Here is a 16,097-nt window from a genome sequence, read left to right as displayed (position 1 = left end):
CTTAGGGCTCAGAATCATGAACTACACTAAATCTGGTTTATAAGAATTTCTGGATGTGGTTGGAATTCTTTTCCTGGACAAAACATTGTGTTTATAATTCATCTTGGCCTTGCCAATTTTTTTTTTTTTTTTTTTGGTGTGGTCCTTTTCCTTGAAATGGTAATTATTAATAAGATTAGACCTGTTTAGATAATTACAGGAGAGTAAGTACATGAAATTACACACATACCTGGGTGCCTAATATTTCTACTCATGCCACCAAAACAAATCCTGCTTATTTCAGGAATGACTCCTTGCTCAGAACCACCCTGTTTTTATTTTCAGACTCACCAGGAGGTTGAGGTGACTTCTCCCAGAAAGGGGCTGGGAGAGATATGGATGCACATCCTGGCTCTGGCCAGTAGGTGTCTCTGTTTCATTCACCCTCTATTGCAGGTTCCTCCTGAATGGAAAGGCTTGGGAGCAGAACTGATGGTGGGAGAGTTGTCCTATTCCTTTTGCCACCTACCAGGCTCCACCTGCACTCTCATGCCCCGGCCCCAGATTCCTGATTCCTGACAAAAAGGTCATTAAAACTAGGGGTGTCCTCTGAGTTTAAACGCTACTTTACCAAACCTGCTTGCAAAGTGGAACTGGCAACTGAAAACCAAATCAACAGAGCCCCGAAGCCTTTTCTCCTTAAATAGCATCGTACTCTGAACTAAAAGCTGTATTACTGAGTCATAACAATTAATTACACTCGGAGGTGAGAAGACAGGATTTAACGCTATAATGCAATTTGAATGTAGGCCGTTATCTCATCCCACTGCTATTTAAAACAAAATCACTTTTCCACGGGAGCATCTGCGACCAAGGATGGTTTCAAAGCTGAAGTCGGAAAACATCCCTGGCAACTGAGTGGTTCTGTTTTAGCTTCCTGAGAGGTTTAACATGCACATTTGGATTTTCTAGATTTTCGTAATGAAGTGCCTCTTTCTCTGCTTTGGGATTTTTATAAAAAAAGAATTAGGAGGCTGGGGAGGTCTATTATTTGCAGCAGGAAATTTCTAGGTGTGGGAAGTGTGTTGGATGAGTTATTGGAAAAGTAAAAATATCATCTCCAAACAGAGAGCACATGACCAAGCATCTGAGATGTATTTCCATGTAGGGCTGACATTCCAACACCTCATCAGAAAGGAGCTATTGGTAGATCCAGAGCAGGTAGCAGGGACTGGGGAAGTAGCTGAGAAAGTCTTTGTGGTTGTCAGGCAGGAGTGGGAGGTCCTGTGGTCATGGTGGAGACGGAGACCAGCCTTTGAGAAGCATCTCTGTGGCTCTGCTGGCTCTTAGGGCATTGAGGGTCTTCCTGGGTGGGTGGCATCAACCAGCAAGTGTGTGGTTTGGAAGGAGCTCTCTGGAGCCCTGGAGAAGAGTCCTAGATAGGCACTGCCTCTGTGTGACTCTCCTCTGGGTGACTCTGTGAATCTCGTGTTCCCCAAAGCCAGGGAGATGTGTGTTTGTCTCCCTTAGAGAGTCCTGGGAGGGTCTGGTGAACTGAGTGTTCTAATATATGGAGCCTGGTGGGCTGCCATCTGTGGGGTCGCACAGAGTCGGACAAGACTGAAGCGCCTTAGCAGCAGCAGCAGCATGCATGACCCTGATGCTGGGAAAGATTGAAGGCACGAGGAGAAGGGGACGGCAGAGGATGAGATGGTTGGATGGCATCACTGACTCGATGGAAATGAACTTGAGCAAACTCTGGGAGATGGTGAAGGAAAGAGGAGCCTGGTGTGCTGCGGTCCATGGGGTCGCAGACAGTGGGACACCACTTAGCGCCTGAACAACAACAACAATGCATGATGATGGGCAGATCCTTCCAGACGTGGGTGTTAGTTTGGACGGTGCCGGAGCAGCTCAGGGCCCAGGCTGTGCATCTACAGTACAATATGCTCTCAAGACCCTTCTCCTGCCAGCCCTCGCTGCCTCATGGGACTCGCCTCTCAGCTTTGGCCGCCCCCCTCCCCAAACATCTCCTGGTCCTTCCCCTCTCTCTGTTGCTTCTGTTCTCAAGCATCTCCTACCACTTCTCCTCCCACCCTCTTCATCAGTTTCCAGATTCCACTTAGCTTCCCCATCCTGTTCAGCTCTGCTAACCTCCAGCCCCCGCAGGTTGCCCTTCTCCCACGGTATTTCCCTGGTCAGAGCAGGAGCCAGTAAGCACTCCAGCCTTCAAGCCACCTGGAAGCCACTCACTGGCTGTATGACTTGAATGGTCACCTACACTCTGTGAGCCTCGATTGTTTCATCCAAGTGATGGGAATGTTCATGTTTGTCTCAGCCAGTTGTCAAGGGCATCGGAGGGGCTGGGTTTCCTTAGGAAAGGGAGTTATTTCACGGAGGCCAACACCACCCTCCACACCCTGGGTGACCCTTGGCTTATGTTTGGGTTCACAGAGCTTCCTGAGGGACCTGGCAGATCTCAGAATGGATGCAGGATGGGGGACTTCGGGCCACCTTCCTCCTCCAGGTTACAGGCGCCCCAGTCCTCTGCCTTTCATGCCATCCCTCACTTGGTGCGCCCATCTTTCCCTATTACTCCAGACGACCCCCCCCCCAGACCCACCCTCCCCTCCCGCAAGACGCTCTCCTCTCCCTTTCTTCATCCATCAGCCCCGTTTTCTTTTCTTCCCAACATGTTTCACTCAGCATCTGACCGAGGAGCGCCCTTTCAGATGCTGAGTGAAACATGTTGGGAAGAAAATACCTTTCAGGGGTGTTCTCTGTCGTTGACCATCTTCTCCAACTAGAACGGAGCTCGGGAGTCTTCTATTTTGCGCCACTGTATTCTCAGAATCTAGCACAGGGGCTGGAGCCTAACAGATGCTCAGTTAACTCCAGGGGGAGGCATGAATGGGATTCTGTGGGTACAGTGCCAGTCAAGACCCAGGCCGGTTCAGAGATCCCTGCTGACCGACCGAAAGCCTGGGACCCCCAGTGGGGGCGACGTGAGTTCTGGCTTCAGGAAGCCCCCTTCTGCAGGCTCTTCAGTCTCCCAGATCCTATCCCACCCGGGGCTTCCTCGAGGGTCGGGGGGCGGGGGCAGGCTGTGGGTTCTGGCCTGCCCACACCCTCCGCGCCGGGATGCGGGGTCCCCCGCGGCAGGGTATGCGGGCCCCCCGGGCGGGCGCCGGCCCCGGGCATGCTCAGAGCGCGCAGGTCCGGGCGGCGGCGGCGGCGGCGGGGGAGGAGGGAGCGGCCGCCGCCGCCGTGCGCTCGCGGGCCCGGGCGGAGCTGCGCAGTCCTCTCGCAGCTGCGCCAGGACAGCCGGCGCGCCGCCGTGCCCACAAGTTGCCGGCCGCCGAGCGCCGCGCCGCCTCCTCGCGCTCGCAGACCCGAGAGCCCACCCCGCGGCGGTCGCCGGCTCCGGGACGCACCTCCCGCGGACGCCCACCCCAGATGTGAAGCGGAACCGCAGCCCCTGCCGCCTCCCACCCTGCCGGCGCCCATCGACAGAGTCTTGCCAGCGTCTCCAGTGCCCAACCCCGCGGCTGGAAGATGTGGCAGCCGGCCACGGAGCGCCTGCAGGTAAGGGGTCGCGGGGGGCTGGGGGCCAGCGTGGAGGAGGAGGTGCTCGGACCCGAGGACCAGAGCACCTCTTGCAAGGGTTTGCCTGAAGCGGTCATGAAAGACACAAAGATTAGAACCTGATGCTGTCGGTTTCACCCAGCTGCCAGATACCCGGTCGGGGAGCTGGGGGTGATGAAATTGAAGAAGGCTTAGCTCTGGGCATCACAACTTTTGCCTTGGGGGCTAGTGCGCCTGGAGATTTATATAAGATTGGACTTTCTGACCAGCAATTTTAGATTGGTTTCCACTGACACAGTTTACTGGTCTGGGGTTAGGATTTTTGCATCCAGATTATTATTATTATTGTTGTTGTTGTTATTTTTTGTCTCCGGGAAAGACAGAACAAATGATTTGTGAAAGCATTTGTTTGCCAATATAATTTGGAAATCCTCAAGCTTGGTTTGGCTTGGTCATGGTATGCTACTTATTCTATTTTTTCTTATTTGTTGGCCCTCTCGCCTCATCTCCCCTGAACCCAGGCTCCCCCAGATATTTGAAAATCAAAAGTGAAGTTCAGCCAGGAATAGTTATGCCCTGGGGTCATCTCTTTAAAATTTTTTTTCCGCTGCTGTCTGCTGAAATGTCTAACTGCCTTTAATTTGGATTCAGGAGCCAGGGAGTTGGGAAGGGGCGGGGTGGTCAAAGTGAGAAAGTGGGGCGTTGTTTCTGAGAGGGGCTCATTCAGTGACACTCGGAACCCCCAAATCACCCCGACTGTAAGGTCTGATGACTGCTTTCCCTGGAAAATATTCTGCGGAGGAAGGGCAGCTACCCTGCCAGATAAAATCTACTGAATCCTGCAGTTAAACTTTTGGCAGGCTCAGAGCCACATTGTTTCGTAGTAAACTTTGAAGAAGTGTTTAAGTGGTAAAATACAGCACGGTTGGATGCCGAATGTATTTGAAGTCTTGGGACAGGGAGGCCAGGAGCCCTGGCTGGCTTCGGAGGTTTTCAATGAAAATTTGAAGGGCCAGACTGTCTCTGAGATGCTAGGAGAAGCTAACTAACCTTTGCCTGTGGGTTCTCATGCTGAGGATTAACCTGCAGAGGGCATTGCTTTGAGCAGAAATAGATGCCCCAAGACCCCTTTCTGAGCCTCCCTGGGCTCGTCGTTTTGGGGAGGGGGTTTCATAGTAAGAGCTTGAGACCCCAGGCCAATCCCCAAGGGTCTCCAACCCACTGAGCAAGGAAAGAGATCTTTAGCCTTGAAGATGGGGAGGTGGTTGACTGGCCTCCTAACTCCGAGAGTCAACATCGGGCTCTGAGCCATTGGCCAGAGGTGATGTAAGTGTATTTCGGGACTGGCATCAGCTGCCAGTTGTACATGTGCGTTTTTCCTTTCGTTCAGGGCAGTGAATTTATGCTTAAAGGAAGGAGTGACTGAGCGGAGGTGGAGGGTTTTCCCATCTGAGTGAGGAGTGGAGCTCTTGGAGAGATGAGGCTAGAATTCCTACCGGTGGCTTTTATGGCCTGGGGAATCCATGCCTCTGCGGAGTTTGTGGATTTTTGCCTCTTGAAGTTATTTCTATTGGCGTCTTTCATGTAGGGACTCCTGTGTGCTCCGCAGCACGTGACCCTTGGCAGGGGCTAGCTCTGGCTTGCGTTCTGCATGGCAGTTGTTCCTCTCTAGAAAGGGCCTTCTGGCTCTTCTGTGAAATGTACACACGTGCATTTGGCGTGAACCTGGTTTATTAACAGTGTGCATTCGCAGTGCATTCTTGTTTTCCTCTTCAAGTGTCAGATTGAAAGAGCAGGGGGGTTCCACATTTGAAAGCTCAGGTTAAACATGGCTTGTCACTAAGATCAGGTCACCCCTGGAAGGTACTTATCAACACAGGGCTTAACTTCCTGCTCCCCAAATTTAAATGATTCACCAGGCCTGGTCCTCTTTATAAAAGTATGTCTCAAACCTTGACATTATAAAAGTGGAGAAAAACCTTCGTATTCATAGCTTCTTCCCAATAGCAGTTCTGCTGTTCTTTAGAACAGAATTTGGATATTTTTGCTTTTTGCTTCTGGGGGAGAGAGTTGTTGAGGGTGAGGTGGTGAGTGAGTTGCTTGTAATAATATTTTATTTACATTCTTTGTGTTTATTTTTGTCATGGGCTCTGTTTGCTGTCTGGGATTCCCCCCTGCCCCCGCTTTTTTTTATTTCATCCTTCAAGGCACCACCATATAGGAACGTTGGTTTCTGATTCTTCAGTGAATGGGATGTTTTCCATGACCAGATGTTGTGGCCATGGTGATGGCGAGGGAAAGCTGTTCAATGGGGAAATGATGATGAATCCCAGTTGTTAGTGGAGTCGAAACCCCACCCTCCTTACACAAATCTTTTTAACTGTCTCATATAACCTCATGAATTTTTCCCTCATTAATTCTTAATGCAAACATTCTAATTTAGATGAGCTTGAGTGAAGAAACTGCTTCAAGGAAGTGCTCCCAGGGCTTCCTATCAGGACTAAGGAGTCAATTTCTTGTACTGACACCTGGAAACGGAAGAGGTGAGGGAAGAAAAGGACATCTCAGTGAATTGACTTGATTAGTCCCTATAGGTTGATGCCCGTTCAAAGGGTTTGTGGTCCAGGGAGTGTGGCTGGACTTTATTTAAGCTAGAGGGTCACCCTCCAACTAATTCGAGTCCAGTAACCAGCTCTCTTGCTCAGGAAATAGCATCCCTAATCAGAGTGGATCACCGTTATCAAACCCTGCTCCTTTGCCAAACAAAATAATGCTGCTACTTTCTGATTTGAGGCTTCGCTATTTGACCCAAATCCAGGACAGGCAAAGGGACCTGTTGCTTCTAGCAGGGCTGAGCTGGGGAATTTCTCATTCAGTCACACAGTTCATCTGCTCCCCTGAATGTTAAAACTTCTGTTAACATCCCACTGGAGCCCTCGCTGGGAGATTCTGCCATTAAAATTATAATAGGATCAAAGGGGATGTGAAGATTTAAATCACCACCTCAACTTTTAGAAATGAATAAATATGAATTCTTCCCTTTTTACCTTCTCCTTTGCAGACTTTTTTTTTTAGAAGGACTCAGGAGAATTATGAATTTTTAAAGAAGCTGATTTGAAACAGGCTCTTCTCAAAAAAGTGAAAGGGGACTTTCCAGTAGAAAAAGGCTAAGTATTGGTTTTTTAAAAACAGAGATGAGATGACTTTGGGCCTCGATATATTACAGTTTGCCGGGGTTGCCTGATTATCTTCATTGTTGGGCCAGGCAGATGCGTGAGCAGTGACAGACTCACTGTCCACGCAGGAGTGTGGACTCAGCCATAAGGAGTGTGTCTTTCCTCAGAACATCTGACTTCTGTGCACTACCAGACACACTTTTGGGAGCCCTGGAAAGGTGGAGAGCAGGAGAAAGATGACTGGAGACTGAGTTTGGAATGAAGGAGACCAGGGCATCCTCGCCTGTGGTGTAGTTATTACAAGGACAGAGTGGGATGTGGTAGTAGAAAGGTATGGGAAAAAGTTCTAGCAGATTCTAATTGTGGAGTCTGTGTGTGACCGTCTTCTTATGAGGCAGTCTATAAAGGTTCCAATAGTTTTCCTGTTTTGGCTGATCTTAAACTGTCTTCATGGCAGATTTCCTCATAGTTCAGTCCATAAAGAATCTGCCTGCAAGGCAGGAGACCCGGGTTTGACTCCTGGGTAGGGAAGATCCCCTGGAGTAGGAAATGGCAATCCACTCCAGTATTCTTGCCTTTAGAAGCCCATGGACAGAGGAGCCTGGTGGGCTGCAGTCCATGGGGTTGCAAGAGTTGGACACGACTTAGCGACTAACCCACCATGGCAGATCCAGAAAATACAGAACTTTCATTGATAAAGTTGGCTGTTGTCTCCCTCTCACCATTTTGTTCATTTATTTATTTTCATTCACATTTTGATCAGTGGCTGTAACTTAGAACCTCCAAAAGTGTGAAATGAGGAAGGGTAGGGAGGAAACCAGATCCTGAAGAACTTTTTCCTTTGACTTCTTGCTCAACTTTTGGCCGATAGAAAGGTTGGTGTTTGTGCCTAAATACCACTTGGCAATTACAGGAAATCAGAGTGCTTTTCCCATAGGATCTTCCTGCCCTTTCTGTGCCTTGTCATATCGGGCTGATCTTGCCTTGGTGTGGATCTTCAATTGTTCTCGACTTATTTCTCTGTGGTTATCATTTCCACTTTTTCCCGGAGAAAGTAGACAGGGGACCCTTCTAAAGTATCAGCTGGAGCCCATTTGACCAGGCCCATCAGGCAGAGAGAAAACCTTGGTAAATCTGACCTTTTTCCAGGCAGAGCAAATTGACAGGGGGAAACCAGAGCAAGGTGGGTCATGACAATAAGCACTTTTATGGTGCACGTGCTGGGTGTGTGGCACAGCGTTAAAGAGTTTTATTTGAATTATCGAGCTCATCTGCTTCCCATAACTGCCTTTATCCCCATTTTATAGATAAAGAAACTGAAAGCCAGAGAGTTCAAATGATCTGGCCAGAGTCCGGAAGCCAGGCGTGAACTGAACTGGAATTTGAACCAGGAGGTTTAGCTCTGGATCTTCTTAAGCAGTTATTATTATTATTATTTGGAAGGATAAGGTGGAGTATGATGCTTACTTGTGTGGGTGCTCTTGTTATTAATCAGTAGAATGAGTGGTGGTCTCGTTGGCTGTGAGAGGCCACTTTCATATCTCTTGTTGAATTGGTGTGGTTGCCTGTGTTGACCAAAGGTTACCCCATTTTTGGTGGCCCAGATCTCTGGTGGGGAATAAGCTGTGTGTATTGTCCTCAAGCTGTAATTCCCAAATGCCATTTAAGAGTCTCTTGAGCTGGAGCACATGGCATTTATCCAAACTAGAGACCTAGAAAGCTGGCAATAAAGCCTGATCACGTCTGCAGTCATTCTCCACTGAAGCCAAAAACGTGGAGAAGGGAGGGGGGAGTTCGGAGAGTTCAAGAGCAATTGCTTAGAAATAAGCAATAGCTGCTCTTACGGACTCACAGGTTTCTCACTAAATCGATCCTACGTTTTGCTATTCTTTTCAACCCTCATAGTTGAGAAAGCGCAGAGCATCTGGCCTTATCCTTCCTAAAGAAAACTTGGCCTTCTCATCAATCTGAGGTCTTGCGGAAGTAAAATGTTATCTTACAGCGTTAGGTCTTTCTCAGAGTTTTGACAGACTCGAGACCTTGAAAGCAGGTGATAAAGCCTGATCACGTCTGCAGTTGTTCCCCGTTTAGACCAGAACTGTGGGGAATGGAGGGAGGAGGTGGAGAGTTCAAGAGCATAATCTCTACCAAGTGACTTGCAAAATGCTTGCCTTGGAAAATTAAAAAAAAACAAAAACAAAAAACCTCTCTGCCCTTTGGTTACCTGTTGCCTAATGGGCTGTTTGATGTTGACTGTCCTGGGTTATCTTGGAGCATTAGGCAATATTTTGCACTTTGTTTGATGTTCCAGATTGTCCCTCTCCTCCCTCTTCGCTTGCACTGACTCCATTCCATAAAATGAATTCATCTTGTAGATCGGATCCTGAAACAGCTGGCGCTGGCCAGCCCCACGGCTAAAGGCGATCAGGCTCCCTTGCGCAGGGCTATCTGACTCCTCGAATAGCAGCAGTTTAGGGACTCCTTAGTGGTCAGCAAATAAAACCAATTCAGAAGCACTCAATAGCTGCAGTGTGCTTCTGCTCAGCTGTGCCCCCCTCCCCACCCCCTGGGGCACAAATCTAAACTGAGGCTTTATATAAGTAGAGCAAGAAGAAATAGTTGAGATGTTTGTCCCAAGACCTCCTTAGAGACTAGTAGAATCCATTACCATCATTTTATGTTAACTTAAAAAACAGAAAAAAAAGTTGTGATCCCAATTTAGCTGCTCTCCAGTGATAAAGCATCCGTGCATTCACCAGGTCCAAACCCTCAGGCCAAGAACTGGAAAAGGATGCTGTTAAGGATAAAGCACAGACTTGCTGTGTGCATTTGGCCTGTTTCAGTGCTACCAAAGTCACAGTGAGCCCTCTCACTCAGTCCGTTCTGCTGCTACTGGGTCCTTCCTCTTGCTCTTCCACGTCTAGCAGCCTCGATCTCCTCTTCCTCCCCTCATTTGTTGTAACTGAGGTCTTAATTTGATAAGGGAGGTTCTAGTGGTGAAAAAATTACCACCTCCTGCGTTTTGAAGTTAGTTCGTTTTTGTTAGTTAGATTTTTTATTACTTGTATCCACCTGACATGGCTACTTAGGGACCAAGATTCAGATTAACCCCTGGTCTCTGTGTCTTACTCATCGTGATGGGTAGAATCTCTTCCCTTCCCATCAAGACATGTTGAAATCCTAACCCTGGGACCTGTGAGTATAGCCTTATTTGGAAATTGGGATTGTGCAGATGTAACTGAGTAAAGGTGAGGTCATACTGGGTTAGGGTGAGCCCTACACTCGATGTCTGTATAAGGAGAGATTTGAAGACACAGAGGAGACTCGACAGAGAGGGCCAAGTGAAGATGGAGGCAGAGGATGGAGTTGTGGTACTGCAAGCCAGTGATCAAACCAGTCCATCCTAAAGGAAATCAACCCTGAATCTTCACTGAAAAGACTGATGCTGGAGCCAAAGTTCCAATACTTTGGCCACCTGATGTGAAGAGCTGACTCATTGGAAAAGACCCTGATACTGGGAAAGACTGAGGAGGGAAAGGGGTGGCAAAGGATGAGATGGTTGGACCGCATCACCGACTCAATGGATATGAGTTTGTGCAAGCTCTGGGAGATGGTGAAGGACAGGGAATCCTGGCGTGCTGCAGTCCATGGGGTCCCAAAGAGTTGGAAACAGCTTAGTGGCTGAACAACAGCAATAACAAGCCAAGGAAAGCCAAGGATGGCTGGCAACCACCGGAGGCCATAAGAGTCAAGCAAAGATTCCTTCCCAGAGCCTTTGGAGGGAGGATGGCCCTACCAACCTCTTGGCTTTCAATTTCCAGCCTCCAGAACTGCCAGAGAGGACGTTTTTGTGGTTTTAAGCCGTCCAATCTGTGGTGACCTGTTACAGCAGCCCAAGGTGTCTAATGTGCCAGTACACTCGTGAAACCTGCTGCCTTTTTATTTATTTGTTTAGGGCTTCCCTGGTGGCTCAGTGGTGAAGAATCCACCTGCCAATGCAGGAGACAAAATTTTGATCCCTGGTTCGGGAGCTCCCCTGGAGGAAGAAATGGTAACCCACTCCAGTATTCTTGCCTGGAAAATCTCATGGACAGAGGAGGCTGGCAGGCTATAATCCATGGAATTGCAAAGAGTCAGACACGACTCAGTGAGTAAAACAGCAACAACAACAGCAGCAACAGGAAGGAAACTAACACACTAGTACACTCATGACATGAAACCTGCTGTCTTTTTATTTGTTTATTTTTGGCTGCCCTGGACCTTCGTTGCTGCACTTGGGCTTTCTAGTTGTGGAGAGCCGGGGGCTGCTCTCTAGTCGTCCTCAGGCTTCTTACTGTGGCGGCTTTTCTTGTTACAGAGAGTAGTCTCTGGGCACTGGGGGTTCAGGAGTTGCAGTTCCTGGGCTCTAGAGCGCCGGCTTAGTAGTTGTGGCCCATGCGCTTAGTTGCTCTGTGCCAGGTGGGATCTTCCTCTACCAGGGATCGAACCCCCGTGTCCCCTGCATTGGCAGGAAGATTCCTATCCACTGTGCCAGCAGGGAAGTCCAAGCCTGCAGCCTTTGTCTGTGTCTGTCTCTGTACTTCCTGAGGCTGAGATGTGCCTGACTTTCATATCCTGGGATGAAATCACTGTGTCTGTATACCATTTTCTTTTTGTGCAGAGTTTGAATCTGTTTATGGTGGATTTGGAAGATAATGAACACAGGCATTAGAGGAACAGTTAAATGCCCGCTCCTTTCTTCCCACTTCTTCTCTTCTACTTCTGGTCAACATCCTAGGAAAATGACGCACACGCCAAGAAGACCGTGTGCCTTGAGGGAGGGCCTCTTGGCAGTAACTGTGCTTCAAGAGATAGTTCACTCTGGTACTTAAGATCTTGGGCTGGGATGTGGAAGACAGTCCCTTCAGGGTAGATCTCAGTGACGGTTTTTCAGACAGCTGGAACCAAGGGAGGCCCAGGGTTTTATTCTCAAAATAATCCATGTTGTTCGTCTCTGTGATGTCCCTGGTTGGATAGCCAGCCTCTGGGATTTGCCTCTTCCCAACTAGGATAATGTAGGCTTCCCATGTGGCTCAGAGGTGAAGAATCCGCCTGTCACTGAAGGAGATGCAAGAGACCTGGGTTCGATCCCTGGGTTGGGCCAATGCCCAGGAGAAGGGAATGGCAACCCACTCCAGTATCCTTGCCTGGAGAATCCCATGGACAGAGGAGCCTAGTGGTTGTATAGTTGATGAGGTGGCAAAGAGTCAGACACAAGGGAGGGACTGACACTAAATGACATTAGGAGTCATCACCCTTGACTTCCTGTGCCACCTCTTCTTTTTCATCTAGTAGCCATGACGGCTGCTGCCTGTGTGTGCAGGGAGAGAGACGTGCCAGGAGAAAGGGACTCCTTAATCGTTATCCTTTCTTCACGGTACATCCGTCCTAATCCTTTCATGACAAGCCCTTCCTCATGGTTTCTCTGTAATTGTGGGTCTGAGGATGAACACACAGATTCTGTAGACTCTTCTGCCCACTGCGTGCTTTGATGTGTTTACACCAGAAACCAGCTTCCTTAGGTGTGTGTAGCGTCCTGGTGTTCAAGTCACCTATGATGCAGCAGAAACTGCTGTTTACCTTCTGTGTCTTCTGAGGATGCTCCCTGGGCACGGGACTGGGGGCTGGGGGACCATGGTAAGGCTGAGAGGCTGTGTTTTTTTTTTTTTTTTTTCGCTTGGACTTAACTTCTTGATACCTTGTGTGTGTGTATTTGCTCAGTCGTGTCTGCCTCTTTGTGACCCCATGGACTGTAGCCCATTAGGCTCCTCTGTCCATGGAATTTACCAGGCAAGAATACTGGAGTGGGTCACCAGTTCTTTTCTCCAGGATATCTTCCCGACCCAGGGACTGAACCTGGGTCCCTGATAGCTCAGCTGGTAAAGAATCCTCCTGAATGCAGGAGACCCCAGTTTGCTTCCTGGGTTGGGAAGATCCGCTGGAGAAGGGATAGGCTACCCACTCCAATATTCTTGGGCTTCCCTTGTGGCTCAGCTGGTAAAGAATACACCTGCAATGCAGAAGACCTGGGTTCAGTCCTTGGGTTGGGAAGATCCCCTGGAGAAGGGAAAGGCTACCCACTCCAGTATTCTGGCCTGGAGAATTTCATGGACTGAATAGTCTGTGGGGTCACAAAGAGACGCGACTGAGTGACTTTCACTTTCACTTTCATTGCCACATTATAGGCGGATTCTGTCTGAGCCACCAGGGAAGCTCCCTGCCCAGGGATCAAACCTGCAACCCTTGCACTGGAAGGTGAAGTCTTAACCACTGGACCACCAGGGAGGTCACCACCAGGGAGGTCTCTTGGTCCCTTAGTTATTAGTTTCTCAGGGCTGCTGTAACAAAGTACCACAAGCCAGACAGCTTATACAGCCGAAACGTACAGTCTCAGAGTTCTAGGAGATGGATGTCTCAAATCAGAGTGTGGGAAGCATTGATTTCTTCTGAGGGCTATGAGGAAGAATCTTTTTGATGCCTCCTTCCCAGCTTCTGGTGGTCTGCTGGCCATCTTTCCCATTTCTTGGCTTGTGGCCGCATCTCTCCAGGCTTTGCATTGCGTTCTCTCTGTGTGTTTGTCTCCATGTCCAAATTTCCTTTTTTAATAAAGACACTGATCACATTGGATTGAGGGCCCACCCTAATCCAGTATGATCTCATTCTAGCTTAACTATTTATATCTGTACTGATGCTATTTCCAAATAAGATCACATTCTGAACTACTCGGTGATAGAACTTCTACCTATGGAGGGACACAATTTGTGGAATTTATTTTTGGAGTCCTCTTTATGAACTGAAATATTTCTCCCTACTTGAATCAACCACCAAAAAAAAAAAAAAAGGTTTTATTTCCAAGCAGTGGTACAGATGTGTGATAGAGTAGAATCCACATCTTCTATGTGTCAAAGTCATGACTACTATTTTAGACTTGATATGATTAAAAATTGCAAACTAATATCTACTTAGGGTAATGAGCTAACATACCATAGAAGAGTGTGAAGTGTAATCTTGTTCCTTTGTGCTCGGTTATGTCTGATTCTTTGACATTCCATGGACCGTGCCATTCCAGACAGACTCCTCTGTCTATGGAATTCTCCAGGCAGGTATAGTGGAGTAGGTTGCCATTTCCTTCTTCAGGGGATCTTCTGGACCCAGGGATCAAACCTGGGTCTCTTGGGTCTCCTGCATTGGAAATGGATTCTGTACCACTGTGCCAGCTGGGAATTCTACTCATGAAGCAGACTCATGTGATCTGTCTGGTAGTTATTTTCCCAAAATTTTCTTAGGTTTTATCAATTCAGTTCAGTCGCTCAGTCATGTCCGACTCTTTGTGACCCCATGATTTGCAGCACGCCAGGCCTCCCTGTCCATCATCAACTCCCGGAGTTCACTCAAACTCATGTCCATCGAGTCGGTGATGCCATCCAGCCATCTCATCCTCTGTTGTCCTCTTCTCCTCCTGCCCCCAATCCCTCCTAGAATCAGAGTCTTTTCCAATGAGTCAACTCTTCACATGAGGTGGCCAAAGTATTGGAGTTTCAGCTTTAGCATCAGTCCTTCCAAAGAACACCCAGGACTGATCTCCTTTAGGATGGACTGGTTGGATCTCCTTGCAGTCCAAGGGACTCTCAAGAGTCTTCTCCAACACCACAGTTCAAAAGCATCAATTCTTTGGCACTCAACTTTCTTCACAGTCCAACTTTCACATCCATACATGACCACTGGAAAAACCATAGCCTTGACTAGACGGACCTTTGTTGGCAAAGTAATGTTTCTGCTTTTGAATATGCTGTCTAGGTTGGTCATAACTTTCCTTCCAAGGAGTAAGCGTCTTTTAATTTCATGGCTTCAATCACCATCTGCAGTGATTTTGAAGCCCCCAGAAATAAAGTCTGACACTGTTTCCACTGTTTCCCCATCTATTTCCCATGAAGTGATGGGACCAGATGCCATGATCTTAATTTTCTGAATGTTGAGCTTTAAGCCAACTTTTTCACTCTCCTCTTTCACTTTCATCAAGAGGCTTTTTAGTTCCTCTTCACTTTCTGCCATAAGGGTGGTGTCATCTGCATATTTGACGTTATTGATATTTCTCCCAGCAATCTTGATTCCAGCTTGTGCTTCCTCCAGCCCAGCGTTTCTCATGATGTACTCTGCGTATAAGTTAAATAAGCAGGGTAACAATATACAGCCTTGATGTACTCCTTTTCCTATTTGGAAACAGTCTGTTGTTCCACGTCCATGTCCAGTTCTAACTGTTGCTTCCTGACCTGTATATAGGTTTCTCAAGAGGCAGGTCAGGTGGTCTGGTATTCCCATCTCTTTCAGAATTTTCCACAGTTTATTGTGATCCACACAGTCAAAGGCTTTGGCATAGTCAATAAAACAGAAATAGATATTTTTCTGGAACTCTCTTGCTTTTTCCATGATCCAGTGGATGTTGGCAATTTGATCTCTGGTTTCCTCTGCCTTTTCTAAAACCAGCTTTAACATCTGGAAGTTCATGGTTCACGAATTGCTGAAGCCTGGCTTGGAGGATTTTGAGCATGACTTTACTAGCGTGTGAGATGAGTGCAATTGTGTGGTAGTTTGAGCATTCTTTGGCATTGCCTTTCTTTGGGATTGGAATGAAAACTGACCTTTTCCAGTCCTGTGGTCACTGCTGAGTTTTCCAAACACATGCAAATATATTTTGGGTTGGCCAAAAAGGCCATTCAGACTTTTCTGTAAGATGGTAGATTTTACTCAAATGGACTTTGTGGCCAACCAATATTTAGTTTTTTTCCACATGTGTTTAAATAATATAGTCATTATACATATAAAACTCTGTAATTGTTTTCACTTTACAGAATATCTCTTGGGTATCTCTTTTGGTTAGTCCATGTAGCTCCAACCCATTCCTTTTCCTCCTTGCATAGAATTTTGTGATGGAGCTGGATTATTATTTATTCAGTCCTTCCTATATCAGGGAATAATTGGGTGGCATCCATGTTGTTTTTTCTCCCATAAATAATATTGTTATAAGGATCTGCATGCTGTCCTTGTGCTTATATTTCTTTAGACAGAACTGCTAAGAATGGAGTTGCTGAATCAAAGAGGCTGTGTGTTTTAAATCTTAGCAACTGTCAAAGAGGGCCTTTTATGAGAGTTCTGCTTTTTGATCAGAAGTTTATGTGATTTTAACAAAAGTACAAAGAAATAGTTTCCTAGAGCAAGGATAGTCTTTTCAACAAATTATGTGAAACAATCTGTATGCAAAACAGCAAAATCATCATCAGCAACAAATCCAAAATTTCAATCCATACCTCAGCAGATTGT

General features: G+C 47.4%; 1 protein-coding gene across 2 annotated transcripts in view; it reads left to right on the top strand.

The window, feature by feature from the left end:
* Positions 1-3,276: 3,276 nt before the first annotated feature.
* Positions 3,277-16,097, top strand: part of PID1 (phosphotyrosine interaction domain containing 1) — a 264,184-nt gene continuing 251,363 nt past the window's right edge. The window contains exon 1 of one of the 2 annotated variants that reach the window (XM_070773353.1): positions 3,277-3,564. Coding sequence is in view for 1 of the 2 variants with exons in the window: in XM_070773350.1 (XP_070629451.1) it covers positions 3,535-3,564 (30 nt within the window). In the remaining variant the exon portion in view is untranslated. The remainder of the gene's footprint in view (positions 3,565-16,097) is intronic. The other variant, XM_070773350.1, reaches the window with a different exon arrangement.

This window comes from Bos indicus, chromosome 2, assembly GCF_029378745.1.
Source record: "Bos indicus isolate NIAB-ARS_2022 breed Sahiwal x Tharparkar chromosome 2, NIAB-ARS_B.indTharparkar_mat_pri_1.0, whole genome shotgun sequence".
NCBI classification, from domain to species: domain Eukaryota; kingdom Metazoa; phylum Chordata; class Mammalia; order Artiodactyla; family Bovidae; genus Bos; species Bos indicus.
Note: the sequence above shows the minus strand (reverse complement) of the source record. Positions and strands in the feature narration are given on the sequence as shown.